The following is a 15,009-nucleotide window of genomic DNA, read 5'->3' as shown; positions in this document are numbered from 1 at the left end:
TATTAAAGTGCACAATTTTTGGGGGAACACAATACCACCACACACCACTCCCAAAGTAAGGCAGTTTCTTAACAGGGTAAGTGCAAAATTGCTAAAGACTATGTGTGAATAGGTTCATCTCATCTGAGCAGCAGGGTGAGAAGAAAACTATCAAAAATTCTCATAAGAAAATAGGAAAAAGAAAAGCTTCAGACATCACGAGAAAGTGCAAAGAGCTGATGGCCTGTGCTCAACCTCCTAGAGCAGCTAACAGTTAACTGTTGATGGGCAGAACAGCCTTGACTCAAACAAACAGCAGATGAGAAGAAGAATACAGCACCTGCCTGAACAGCACAGTGGAACCAAGAGAACAAGGACACAGGTCTGAGACAACAGGTGAGGGAAGATGTGGAGAGGCGACAACTGACACTTGCCAGGAGCCAACTACGAGGTGGGAGAACCTTCAACTTCAGGCCTGGCAGCAGATCAAAACCTACTGCAGGGATTTGATGAAATACAGAGTTTAGCAGCCATCTACAGCTGGCAAGGATTCTGTCATGGCAGTGAGACACTCCTAATAAAAGAAAAACGAATCTGAAAAAGGGATCAATTCTAGATGAAAGTTAAGGGCCTGAACCAAAGCACTGGCAAGAGGGACCGAGACATGAAGATTTAGTCAAAGAATATTTAAAACTGAAACAAGCTAAATTTGATCAATGGTTAGAAGGGATAATAAAGATTCTTGGGGTTTTGCCTCAGAGTACCACTAATCATGACAGACAACACACTAAATAGAAATAAAATACAAAAATGGGTACCGTTTGTGATAATCATTAGTCTAGCACACTGGAGGCCCTAGGTTTAACTCCCTGTACCTTAAACAGAATAAAACAAGCAACAAGAGAAACAAAAAAATTAGTGTGAGTAGAGAATTAGTCTAAGTTTGGGAAGGGATGATTCAGCCTCTAGCTTTTTCTAAACTTCATAGACTCTCCTTACATTTCCTTTTCCTATAAAATAATTTATATATAACAGGTACTCAGTAACTAATGTCTGATGAATGATTAGGTCACTTACAATTTAGGGTAGGCCCAGTTCACAGATGTGAAAGCTGATGTTAACACAAGGATAGATGATACACTGCTAGTAAGAAAAGTAGATCTTTTGAGCTCAATTCTGAAAGACCCCCAAATCCCTGTTGTCCACAGGAGAGTACCTCCCTCAAAATGCCTGAGAAATTGGCTACTGTCTACAGGTGGCCTAGGCTCCTTGGTCCTCTCCAGTCTGCTCCTTCCCAGCTTTTCTCTTGCTTTGCCTCATCCCTCTCAAAAGGTCACACTACTGCAGGTCTCTGTGGTCCGCCCAGCTCTTCCCTTGGTCCTAATACCTCACTTTTCCAGACACACTATTCCTGATTCTAGGGTGCAGAGACATGGTCCTTACTACAGATACTGTAGTCAGTGGCTGTTGTTTATATGTTTATCTGCCTACCTCATGGTGAACACACTGAAAGTTAAATCTATCTCAAAGCTGACCTTAAATATCCAGTGCTAAATACACCAGCTGGTGGTCATGTGAGCCCTTGAGAACTGTGACTGGAAACTGGAGGCTGCAGTCAGCAGCCTAACAGAGTGTGATGAAGAAAGGCAGATGGGCTCTCTCTATAGGCAATGAACACTTAGTGTACCTCAGGTTCTACAACAAGGTATGTGGGCAGAGCAAGAGTCTGAAACTTCAAAACAAAGAATAAGCGAAAGTTGACACAAAGCAGAAATCCAGGAAAGAGCCATCAGCATGTAACACAAAAGGTGACTGGAGAACAGGACAATGCCCTAACAGCTTCACTCTCTAATGGATGCCCGTCCATCCTTTATAGTTACAGTTAACTTTCTTCTTATCTCAGTCTTTAGACAAAATTTTCTAGTAGGTTCAGTAGTTCTCTCTCTCTCTCTCTCTCTCTCTCTCTCTCTCTCTCTCTCTCTCTCTCTCTCTGTGTGTGTGTGTGTGTGTGTGTGTGTGTGTGTGTGTGTGTGTGTTGTATACACAAATAGAAAGAATCAAGGTGAATATTAGCAGATATATCTGGTCAGCTTTTCATAGACATATAATGGCCTGCACTAAAATGTCAGTTTCATATTTGTGCATTGACAATACAAGACAAGAAGACCTCTGGCCACCCCTCACAAGTGCTAAACTGATCAACTGTTGAGGTACAAACCTAAGAAGGTGTTAACACTAGTCCACTGATGAGTATGCAAATCTATCTGCAAATTAACCAAGGAAAGTTGCTTCAGCTACTTGTTTAATTTATTAACAATTTTTTAATTTTCAAAAAGAGAGTAATATGTTTTTGCTTGTTTTTAAATTATCACTAAACTGAAGCTCTTTCATCCTCTTTTGTGCCTGCATATCTCTATTTGATCATAAAATTATGAACAGGAAGTTTCTTATAACTGAATCTCATCACTTTAACAAATATCCTTCAGATCATAGCACAGTTCTTTGTCAGAGACAATCAGAGATCAATTAAAAAAAACAAACAACTGAAGTGAACTATAATCTACTTGCTTCAAATGACATACACAAGTTGGGACAAAGAAAGCACAAATGCAGTATTTGCTTCAGTCATTAAAAACAAACAAAACGCCAAAAAAAATCAGACAGAAACCTTCTTTGTACAGGAGATTGGAATTTTAAAAGTTATGAAACAGACTGTAGTACAGGCATAAGTCTTCCTCCACTGAGTCACTACTTCAAAAAGCAAACCCAAGCTTGTATTGCTAAGCAACTGAGAATGGCCTTGAATTTTTGATCCACTTGCCTCTGTCTCCCAGGTGCTGGAATTGGAGGTACAAACCACACCTGGCCCGCAAAACAAGCTTCGAAGGCTAGATCTATTAATTTCGACTCCTAATGACTAGTTTAGTGTCTGTAGGCCTAGTGGGTACATCAATAATTAAGGGCACAGATTCTCATTATATTTTCATAGCTACCTTTTCATCAACACAAGGCCAGATTTTACAGATGAGCTTTTTCTATAGCATATTTGAAGTAGAAAAAAACCCCACATACTTTCATGCCTAATAGAACTGTGAAAATAGTATTTCCCTGAACCCAGAAGTGCTCTGTCCAGGTCTGCTTTAATCAGATTACTGGTAAGACTTTTACAGAAGTGGACTTCTATTCTGCATGTGTAAGACCAAGTCCCACACATACAGCAGCCCCCAAGGAACACCTGTAAGGAGTGAAAAGCGGTGGTCTGTCTACCCACCCCTCAGGTTCTTGTTCAGGAGTTCTCATGCCTTTCTTACTACCTCTGTTATCCCTAGCCAGCCCTCTTCTCTCTGCAGAGTAACTTAACCACATCTCTAAATAGACTGTGCTTTCCACTGCATGTCTGAGGCCACTCTGTCGTCTGGCATTCCCTGGACTTAGCATGTGGACACTGAATCTAAGGCTGTCAGACTTAGAGCCATTCTTCTGAGATCACAGATTCAAGGTAAAAACCACGAGGTCCAGCTGTAGAACAGTAAACTCTCTACACAGTTTTGTAAAATAGAAATGCATGACCTATTTGAGCAATAATCAGTAAGCTTTATTATCCATAGTAAAGCCTGATTTCAGAAGACATGGAAGAATCAATTGCAATACAAAGAAAAGTCATTCACTGCAAAGACTGTAACTTCCCCAAAGTAAACACAACACCAGCAAGGCTTGTCAGTGTGTGCCCAAAGTTTTTCTACAAAAGCCCTACGACCTGGACACTGACCTTGTTGGTAAGACAAAAAGGGCAAGTCCTGAAGCATCTAATTTAAAAAAGAAAAAAATTAAAAGATTCTTGATCTAGATCTATAACCACTGGAATGGAAACAAAAAAAATTAGTCAGGAAAGTTTTAGAAGACACACTAAAAGTGATAACTCTTAGGAAAACCAAGTAGTGATTAACATATTAGAGTATATTTACCAAAAAAAAAAAAATCTGATTTTAAGTATCCTGAATTTTCTCCCGAACTTTCTACCTACTTTTTTGTAACTATCATTAACAATGTACTTGTCCCTCACGCCATGAACACTTAAGTTCCTGGTAATTCCTGTTTTGTTCTCTGAGACATTTGACTATCTATAGTGTTACTAAACCTGAATTGCACAATCTATAAATATTGTGAAATGGTGAAAGAGGTTTCAAAGTATCCTGAAGAAAATATACAGAAGTCTGGCCAATTTCCACACACTCTGTTGGCCACTTAATGTAACATTTCTAATTAGGTTATAAGTAAAGAGGATTTCATTACATTACTGTTTTGCTTAAAATAGGCCCCATCCCTCTAATGGTACAATCAAGAGAAAGTGTGCTCACTATTGTTCCCTGTAACCTAAGCACAAAATTCTATCTTAAAGAAACCATGAAGCTTTGATTTTCTTTAATAAATAAACAAATTAGAGGTAATATACAATTCCTCTGAAATAATTCCTCACTCAAAGAATTAAAAACTTCCAAATTGGAACTGCAATACAACTAAAGGCCTTTTTTCTTGGGAACAGAATTTTTAAATCCCATTCTTATGAAAGAGGGGGAAAAAGAATATGCCACATATAAGTACAACTTAAGTGATGAACGTAACAGTTTTGAATATATGTTACTAAAACGATTCAAGCTATCACTGGCCATCATGACAGCACATGCCCCCTAATATACTTACAGGTTAATTTAGAACATTTTTAAGCTGAGTGGCATGACTCAGGCCTTCGATGCCAGCACTCAGGAGGCTGACGCAGAACGATTAAGATTTTGAGACCTGTCTAGTCTATACAGAAATACCCTGTCTCATAAAACCAGGAGCTTGCATGCCCACAAGCACACACACATATCCTTCCTAAGGCATTTCCTACCTTCCCTAACACAGTCCCTAAACAGCCACTCAGGAGAAGAATCAGAACCTCATGTCAGACACACTTGAAGCAGTTACATGTAAATACTCATCCTCATTGTTCAACAAGTCAGAGAAATGTTTCTTTAAGTCAGTTATAAAATAAGCTTATCCATCAGACAATGAAGACAATAAAACTAAAAGTCCTAGGTCTCAAACCTAATAATTATTTTTAATAAAATTATCTTTACACTTTTTTTATAACTCACAATCAGGGGCACATAAAGTTTAACTAAAACTTTAACAATTAGTCAAGGCTTTTTTAAAAAGCAACATAATGTTTCAGAATAGGTATTATAATAGTATGGGTTGCCAGGCGGTGGTGGCTCACGCCTTTAATCCCAGCACTCAGGAGGCAGAGGCAGGTGGATCTCTGTGAGTTCGAGGCCAGCCTGGGCTACAGAGTGAGTTCCAGGAAAGGCTCCAAAACTACACAGAGAAACCCTGCCTCAAAAATACTAAAATAAATAAATAAACAAACAAACAAATAAATAAATAAATAAATAGTATGGGTCGTATCTCTGAGTCCTGAAACATATTGTTGAGCATTGTTTTGATTACGTGGCCTACCCCTGATTTTATAATCTTTGTTTTTTGTCACAGGGTTGACATCTGCATTTGCTGGTCTGTGATTGGCATTCTGCAGTGCAGGCATGGGTTGGTTCATCTAAGGTCAAGAAATAGAAACCTGTTTCCAACATCCCAGGAAAACTGAAGTGAGTTGTTCTAATTGCTGTCCCACTAATATACAAAAATTTCTGAATATCTCAGGGAAACAAACAAGCTATACACCTGAAATATGAACAATTAATAGGTTTGTAAGCTCAGGGTTCATGTCAGCATAAGTTTATAATAGTTAAAGGTTTAATAAGAAATTATGGAAGATTACTATTTATACAGCCCCTTTGGACTCTGCTAAATATTTGAGTAGGACAAAAGCCTTTTTCTGAGCTCACAAAATAAATACATAAATAAATATATTATTAAACAGTATTTAAGTGAGACAAAGAAACTTTAGAGCTGAGTGTAGTGGTACATGCCTGCAAATCTGGCATTTGGAAAGTAAAGGCAGAAAATTCAAAAGTTGAAGGCCATAATAGTAAAAAACAAAATTTTTTTAAAGAAATACCATGGGGGCTGAGGAAATGGCTCAGTGGGTAAAAGCACTTGCTGTGCAGGCACGAGGACCTGAGTTCCGATCCCAGCACCCATGCGAAGCAGCATGGCCTGGCATGCCTACAACCCCAACACTGGGAGCAGATCCCAGGACCTAGACTAGCCAAAACATCAAGCTTTGGGTTCAGTGAGAGACCCTGTCTCTCAGGAATAAGGTAGAGAGTGACAGACAAGGCACCCAATGTCTTCATCTGGCTTCCACATGCAACACATACACACATGTACATACACAAGCATGCATCACACAAACACACAAAATACCATGGCCTTAGAGAAGGAAGGTAATAATCTATTTTGGGTTACAGAAAACTAAGTAAAACAAACCATGAAGAATGACAGGGAAACAGCTGACAGGTTTAGGAAGCATGAAAAAGTATGGCTTTCCAGAGTTAGAGTGCATAGAAAGGAAATAAAACTCCAAAGCTGGATGGAAGCCACACTGATTCCAAATGGCTTCACAGTCTGGCTCAGGATATACCATAACTATAACAGAGCCACTGTGTGTGAAGAAGAGAGTTCTTCTTGGAAGTAGAAAAGGCACTAATGAAATGAGCTAGGTTTGATGTTACCAAGCTCGCAAAAATCCAAGGAAAGAACATGAAAGTTTTGAACTAAGTGGCTCCCAGGTAACAGTGGGACAATAACGGGCAGGTTGCTAGACTCTGTGGGGACCTGTTATCCAAAGACAGTAAAGGGAACAGATTTGATACTTAGAGGCCAGTTATAAGAGTGCAGACAACCAGAAGAATGAAACTGCCTTTAAAAACAAAGGAGAGTAGAGGGAAGTGCTGTGCACTTTACACCATTTAAAGGAAGGAGACACAAATAAGGCTATGGTCTAGACATGTTAAACTTGAAAAAACAGATACAAACAGCTGGCAAACACAAATGGTATACTGCTGTGGATATCACTCTGTATAAATAAAATGCTGATTGGCCAGTGGCCAGGCAGGAAGTATAGGCAGGACAAGTAGAGAAGAGAATTCTGGGAAGTGGAAGGCTGAGGGGGGAGACACTGCCAGCCCCCGCCATGACAAGCAGCACGTGAAGATGCCGGTAAGTCATGAGCTACAAGGCAAGGTATAGATTTATAGAAATGGACTAATTTAAGATATAAGAACAGTTAGCAAGAAGTGTATACTTGGTTGGGTCTGAGCCACTGTGGGACTGGCGGGTGACAGATTTGTCCTGACTGTGGGCCAGGCAGGAAAACTTTAGCTACAGTATACTACAGTACAGAAGAGAATGTGATCTCAGTCCTTCAAAGACAAGATAGCTCAAGAACTGTGCATAAATAAAAAATAAAAAGAAAATAATAAACTCTTGGGGAATTATTGTATTTAGAAAATAGTTAAAAGAATAGAGCCTAATAAACGCAACTGTTGGTCTCAGTTAAGAGAATAAACAAAACATCATAAGAGTTAGCTATCTAATAAGAGTTTCACTATAGTACTGAATACTGAAAAGGACTCAAGAGGTCTGGGGGATGTAGCTCAGTGGTACAGTGTTCACATGAGGTCTTGAGGTCAGTGTGTGTTGTGTGTGTAGTGTGTGTGTGTTGTGTGTTGTGTGTGTGTGTGTGTGTGTGTGTGTGTGTGTGTGTGTGTGTGTGTGTGTGTGAAAGACCCAAGTCAGATAAGTACTGGAATTGCAGTTTCATGATTTTAAAGAAGTCATGGGGCAAGGATTACAGAGCAATAGCAGCAGGAAGGAATGTACAGATCTTAGCAGTTCTTTAGGAAGTAAGATAAAGAAGCTCACTCTTGAATCTCCAAAGCACAGGACTATACACAGTCTTTAACATAAACTCAGCAGGAAGCTGGCAAGTCAACTCAGGCAGCAAGGGAGAAATTCTGTCTTATTTAATAGCATCTGATGACTTCCATGGTGTAAATTCTCCCACAGTGGTTGGTTTCAGGATGCTGGTGCTATAAAATTCCTGAAAATTCAGCAACAGTCTGCCAGTACACACCAACTCTAGCATGCCCCGCAAGCCACCTATTTTATAGTCTATTCTGCAATAGAGGAGTTCTGTGATAGCTTTCCCCTAAACTCAATCAGCACTTAATTCTCTGGGACATTATGACAGTGAGTGGCAGAAATCTACCCTATTTTTATTATATTTGGCTTTCTCAACTGTTTTGCAACTGAAAAGGACTGGATTTTGAAAGCTTCCGGGTACATTTGTCTCCACAAGGGGAAAGACAAGACTTACATAGCTGTGAGAGGACTGCTTTATAACTGCTTACTTTATTAATGTCATCTCCCCATATGTACTGATAAGTTACAAAGAAACGAGGTGTTTTGATCATAGTTCTGGAGGTACAAAACTGAAGGATTAGTTCTAGTGTCAGACTTTTCCTGGTAAAATCCCAGGGTAGCACAAGGCAAGACACAGGGAGCTGAGAACATACAGTCGGTACATATACTGATCTGTACTCTTCTTTCATAAAACCACAAGGATTCAATCACCAGTACTCCATTCTACTGACTCTCTCATTCTAATCACTGCCCAAAGCCTTGCCTCTATGGACTATCATCAGATTAAAGTTCCACTTGCTAATTCCTCACAATGAGGATTAAATTTCAACATATGAAGCCTCTTAGGACATTCAGATCATATGGCACTGCCTAAGTCCAAATGCCTTGAAGAACTTGACTCAGAACAGTAGGCAAATATCCCAGGAGTTCCAATCCAATCAAGAAGCAGCAGAAATATGAGGGAAATGCCTTAAAACTAAATGCAGACATCTGAAGAGGTAGGTTCCAATTAGCTCAACTACTTGTTAGAGGTAGTTCCAAACGAAAATGGGTGTAGTCAGATCTAGCACACAGGGTAGACATTAGTATTATCACCACATTGGGGAACACCCAGCAGGAACTCAGCCTTCTCTGTGCTTGCCTGGTATAGTTCAGAAGACCATCTCCAAGTAGATACACAGCAACTGCTCAAATGTCCTGCCAAGAATATACCAGGGAGGGCTACCTCCGTCTTGGGACTGTGGCTGGTCTTGCCCTCCGTGACCTCCAGACACCACCCAAGCCATAACTTGATCTCATTGTTGTGCTCTCGACTCTGGAGCCTCACACCATCAAGACCAAAAAGGTCCACAAGTTAGTAGTCTCAGAGCCCAAAAATGTCTTGACAAATTTGATAGGAACACAAGCTGCCAGTTCCTGGCTGTACCCTGAGACACTCTGCATTTCATACCAAGTAACTAGGAAGCTCAACAACAAACCAGAAAGTGGGCACAACTTGTTATCACTTCAGCAAAACTAGGAGAATGTGGTTTCAAATGTTTCAAAATATTCCTTCCCTAACATCTTTCCAAAATATTTGCTTTCATAGTATATAAGCTATTTTTCCTATGCAAATGTCTCCAAACATCTGAAATGGAACTGTCAAAACACTTTTAAGGGAAAGATGTATAGTCCTGTCCATACGAAAGAGCAGCCTTCTGAGAACCAATGCAATAACTTAGTTCATGGTAATTTAATTTCTCCAACAGTTAGTATTCTACTCACAAGGGCATGACATATGTCAAAGACAGACAAGAGTAACTTAAAACGAGTCCATCAAAAAGCTGGATGTGGTGCCTCACACTTGATTCCAGCCCTGAGCATCTGAGGCAAAAGGATTGGAGCTCTGCAGATCTGAAGCTAGCCTGGTCTACACAGATTTCCAGGCCAGCCAGAGCTACACACACAGTTTCAAAAAAACAAAAACAAAAAACTTAAGGGCTTCCTGTTAGGCATCTGCCCTTCAACTTCCACAAAGTTTGCTGCCGAGAAGACTCGTCCAGGAAAGCCAGAACACCTGGTCACAGGAGCGCACCGGGGGCCGGGGAGGTGTGAGGCGAGCGCAGACGGCCACCACCGAGGGACGCTCTCCGGCACAGCTGACTGTCATCCTCCCCAGGAGGTTCCCGGAAGTCCACATGCCCACTCCCCACCCTGGTGACGCCCGGCTCCCCGCGTCCCGGCGCGGAGTCCCGATCTCCGCCCCGCTCGAGGCGAGCGGTGACGCTGATCAGGGTCGCCCGGCCGGGCGCCCTCACCGGCCGCTCTCCCCGTGGCCCCGCGGCCTGTCAGCCCCGCGTCTTCCCTCAGCCGGCCGCCCGGCATCGCCAGAGCGTCACTCCTCCTTGGGGCGCCCCCAAACCACGTCGTCCCTCTTCCCGGGTGATCCTCACCCTCCACCGGTGTCCGCCGAGTCCACCTCCTCCTCCGCCGCCATCGCGCTCAGCACCGCCGCCGCGCAAGCGCAGAACGCACCTCGAAGCCGGCTGACGGGCCGACTGGGCGGCCCCGGGCCGCGGCCGCCCTTAAGACCGCGCCGCCGGCGCATGCGTCGTCCACCCACTAGGACGCTTCGAGGGCGCGGCCACGCCACGGCTCGCTTTACTTCCGCGCAGCCTGGCCTCCCAGCTGCGCATGCGCCGCCTGACTGTCTCGGGGAGTCTGGATGGCTAAGAAGGAAGGTCAGCCCGACGCTGCGGCGGGAGCCTCGTGAGTTAGGTCGTCGTTCATCTGCATAATGACCATTGAGGCGTCCTTCCGCCTGGATGGACTGTCCGGGGGGCCCGCATGGCCAGCAGTCCTCAGCCTGAGAGAGCCTGAGTCTGCAGCACCCAGAGGTGGGCGTGCTACGCTGGTGGCCACCCGGACGGACGGACGGACGGGGCAGCTCACTGGACCTTCAGTCCAACCTCAGTCTAAGTGGGCACTGCTCTGACCCTAACCTGCACTTCACCCACCCAGACTCCAGACACGTGGGAAGGCTGAGAGCCTATGTGTGGGTACTTAGAATTGGGCACCCCCACCATGGTCTCTAGAGAACTGAGACGGGGGGGGGGGGGGGGGGGGGAGAGAGAGGAGAGGGGAGGGGGAGAGGAGAGAGAGACAGACAGAGAGGAACTGAGAAACTTCCTAGAATCCATTCTGAAATGATGAATGGCTCATGAAAATATTCTCATTAGCCGGGCACGTTGGTACATGCCCTTCATAGCAGCGCTAGAGAGTCAGGCAGACCTATCTCTGAGTTGAATGTTGAGGGCTAGCCTGATCTACCTAGGGAGTTCCAGGCCAGCCAGAGCTACACAGTGAGACCCTATCTTTAAAATAAATAAATTTAAAGGGGAGAGAGGCCAGAGGGATGGTTCAGTGGTTATTGCTCTTGTAGGGGAGGACAGGTTTGTTTTCCAGCACCTATGTAAGGGCCCCACAACTGCTGTAACTCCAGTCCCAGGCACCAACACCCTCTTCTGGCCTCAGAGCACTCGATGCATATGAGGCACATACAGGCAAGTAGCACACACACACACACACACACACATAATTCTAAAACAATCTTTTTTTAAACCTTAAAGCATTCCCTCACACACGGGATAATTTTAACTTTTGTTTGTTTGGTTGGCTGGTTGGCTTTTGGCCAAGGGACATAAGCAAATGTATGAAACTGATAAAGACCGGTGGCGAAGCTCAGTACAGGCAAATAGAAGTCAGCAGCTAGCAAGCAAGCCCAAGGTTGTGTTTTAAAAATAGAATTCAGAACCATGACACTCACTGTGATTAAACAAATAGAGGCATCCTGGTGTTGCATAAGGGATGTTTTCCTTGGCTAGGGCAGGAGAAAGTGATATGAGGAAGCCCAGCTCTTTGTGTTCTTGACAAGCTATGCACAGCTAGGACTAGCTCAGTGGACCTTCTGTGTATCCATCCTTAGGTTCAGTCCCATTACCCTCCCCTCCCCACCTCACCCCCCCAAAAAAGGATCCTGAGAATATGCAGTCAGCTCACTTAGTTCAGCCACACCTGAGTGGTACTGATGCCTTGGGCTGCTCAGTCGCCTGATGTAAGCTAATTGGTTGAGTCTTCAAACCATATTATCATAAGATCACACGTTAAGTGACACTTTCCTCGTTCCCAGAGATCTAACAAATAGCAGGTATGTGAATTGAGGTTTGAGCAGAAATGTTCCCACCATCCTCTTTATTTTTCATTTTTTTTGAAGACAAGCAGATAATGTAAATATCAACTTTTTATTACCTATTTCCCTTTCAGTCATCAGCTCCAACCTGCTTTTGTGGTTGTGCTGTTCACACCCATGTACTCACTCATGGTTAGTGTGTCCTTAACGCTGCTGTTGAGGCTGGGCTAATAGGACCCTGGCCTTCATGAAGCCTACACTAATGTACTACCGTTTAATTTCGATTCCATTCATCACTCTCCATCTTTGACCATGTTTGCTGCTGTAGAAGAACACTGGTCATTTGTAACAAATTTATCTCTCATGGTGCTGGAGGCTGTGAGGAATGCTATGAGTCTGTGTATATGGTGAGGGCCCTGCTGCTGCTTCATCTGGCAGAAGGGCAAGGAGGACAAGAAAGGGGCTTCACTCCTCTTTCATGAGAAACCCACAACCCCAAAACTGACTCCTGAGATGAAGGCGTTAACTAATCCATGAAGGCAGTGTCTCTGTGGCCCACTCATTTCCCACTAGGCCTCACCTTCCGACAACACTGCTGGGGTTGAGCTCCCAGTGTGAGAACTTTGGGGGGACACCTAAGCTTCTGGTGCTCCTCCCTCACTGCAGCCTTTTTTTCTCATCTGAGCCCCCTCTCCCTACTGTTCTCAACATTCTATAATGGCTACAGCTTCTTAGAAATACTACATTTATTTTGTGAGCACGTGTTTGTGTGTGCGGGTGCATGTGCCATGATGGGCATGTAAAAGTCAGAGGACAGTTTGCTGGAATTGATTCTCAGGTTGCCAGTCATGGCAGCAGACACTTTTACCCACTGAGCCATCTTGCTGGCTCATGATTACAGCTTTTTAATTGATATTACTAAATACTCTTCCGATGACAGCAAAAGCATTTCAAAGATATTGATATCTTCTGTGGTTTAAAGGCAGAGGGAACCATCCACAACCTCTTGAACATAGTAGTTTTAATGGTTCTCATTGTGTCTGATACAGTTCATAAAACATTCTAGGAAGATGAGAACTGTCTTAGGGTTTCTATTGCTGTGAAGAGACACCATGACCACAGCAACTCTTATAAAAGAATAACATTTAATTGAGTGGCTTACAGTTCAGAGGTTCAGTCCATTAGCATCATGGTGGGACATGATGGTGTGCAGGCAGACATGGTGCTGGAGGAGGAGCTAAGAATTCTACATCTTGATCTGTAGGCAACAGGAAGTGAAGTGAGACACTAGGCATGGCTTGAACATATGAGACCTCAAAGCCTGCCTCCACAGTGACACACTTCCTCCAACAAGGCCACACCTACTAATAGTGCCACTCCCTATGAGCTTATGGAGGCCAATTACATTCAATCTACCACAGGAACCTATAAAAAATGCTTTTATAGAAATTCTTGGTTGTTAACAGCAGCTTGTAATGTGTCTCAGAAACTGACCATCTCCACCTTGAAGGTTATGTCCTTCACTGTTTAGGCCAGCCTGACTGTCAGGGCTTCTACTGCCCACACAGTTACAGCCTAGTGGTGTTGAGTTCAGTAACAAAACTGCAAAGTGAGGCTCCAGCTCCTGTGGCACTTTCAGGAAGTTGGGCTGGCAAGCATGCACACTTGTAAGTATCTGTGGACCTCAAGCTTGCTCTCATAAAGTGTGACTGCTACATAGTGAAAACTAAGAAAAATCACACCATCATCTAATGCTAGGTTTTGTGTAGAAACTGATGGAGCTGTGCCCAGGGCTATGGGATTTGATGACCTTCCCTAACTCTGGGGATACCTGGCTTGGCTTTACCTTGCTGCTAATAAAGAAGCTGTTCTTGACTAAACTTGGCTATAAAGCCCTGAGCCCAAGCAGCAGTGTTGAAACCCTGCAGCTCCATTCTGAACACCACGACATCTGTGAGTCCTTGGACCGTGTCTTAGGATTTCTATTGCTGTGAAGAGAGACCATGACCATAGCAACTCTTATAAAGGAAAACATTTAATTGGGGCTGGCTTTCAATTTCAGAGGTTTAGTCCATTATCATCATGGTGGGAAGGAAGCATAGCGGCATATGGACAGACATGATATTGGAGAAGGAGGTGAGAGGTCTACATCTTGATCCACAGGCAAAAGGAAGTGAACTGTGCCACACTGGCCATAGCTTGAGAGTATATGAGACCTCAAAGCCTATTCCCATAGTGAAACACTTCCTCCAACAAGGCCCTACCCACTCCAACAAAGTCCCTCCTACTACTAGGCTCCACCTCCCAGAGTTCCGCCTCAAGTCTCCACCTCCCCCAAGGGCCCACTTCTCTAAAGCCCCACCTCCTTAAGGGTCCACCTTCCTAAGGTTCTACCTCCCAAAGTTCCATCTTCCTAAGGGTCCACCTCTTAGTTGCACCATCCTTCAGAACAACAGGCTAATTATCAGGCTTTATTTAGCTCATGGTCCTTTGATGGGAGCATTTAAAATGCAATCCATAGTACCCAAGTTCATCCCAGCTCTAATCCTGATGCTTATAGTTCAATTTTCCTGAGAAGGAAGCCACAAAATTGATTGTCTAATTTCAAGCTCAGATGACTGTGGAGGTGTTGCCAGGAGAATGAAGAAGAGACCAGAGGGGCTAACCTTTAACTTCCTTTTGGTGTCCTCTAGCCCTAGAAATTTTGAAGTCCTATTGGTTGGCCGGAGACTCTGAGTCTTCCTTTCCTCTGCCTTACATCCCATCTGAAGCTATAGAACAGCCTAGGTTTTTATTTTCAGTAAAATAAATGCTTTTACATTTTCCCCTACCATATTTAGATCTATTATCTTTCATTTTTATTCTGACTTTTTAATTTCTGGTAAGTCTATGCCGAAATAATGAACATCCTAATCAGAAAAAAAGCAGTGCCCTCACAATAGCATTAAAAATGTCAGTTGCGCCGGGCGGTGGTGGCGCACGCCTTTAATCCCAGC

The 15,009-nt window shown here is 43.4% G+C and overlaps 1 protein-coding gene and 1 long non-coding RNA gene across 3 annotated transcripts in view; one reads left to right on the top strand and one right to left on the bottom strand.

Moving 5' to 3' along the window:
• Abhd5 (abhydrolase domain containing 5, lysophosphatidic acid acyltransferase) overlaps positions 1-10,407 on the bottom strand; it is a 36,009-nt gene extending 25,602 nt beyond the window's left edge. The window contains exon 1 of the mRNA XM_052725257.1: positions 10,278-10,407. Coding sequence (XP_052581217.1) covers positions 10,278-10,321 — 44 coding nt within the window. The 5' untranslated portion in view covers positions 10,322-10,407. The remainder of the gene's footprint in view (positions 1-10,277) is intronic.
• Positions 10,408-10,442: 35 nt separating this feature from the next.
• The window catches only part of LOC128101854 (uncharacterized), a 39,890-nt gene continuing 35,323 nt past the window's right edge, over positions 10,443-15,009 (top strand). For both annotated transcript variants that reach the window (XR_008215217.1, XR_008215216.1), the window contains exon 1: positions 10,443-10,721. This is a non-coding gene — a long non-coding RNA (uncharacterized LOC128101854). The remainder of the gene's footprint in view (positions 10,722-15,009) is intronic.

This window comes from Peromyscus californicus, unplaced genomic scaffold, assembly GCF_007827085.1.
Source record: "Peromyscus californicus insignis strain IS unplaced genomic scaffold, ASM782708v3 Scaffold_11__1_contigs__length_118956290, whole genome shotgun sequence".
NCBI classification, from domain to species: Eukaryota; Metazoa; Chordata; class Mammalia; order Rodentia; family Cricetidae; genus Peromyscus; species Peromyscus californicus.
Note: the sequence above shows the minus strand (reverse complement) of the source record. Positions and strands in the feature narration are given on the sequence as shown.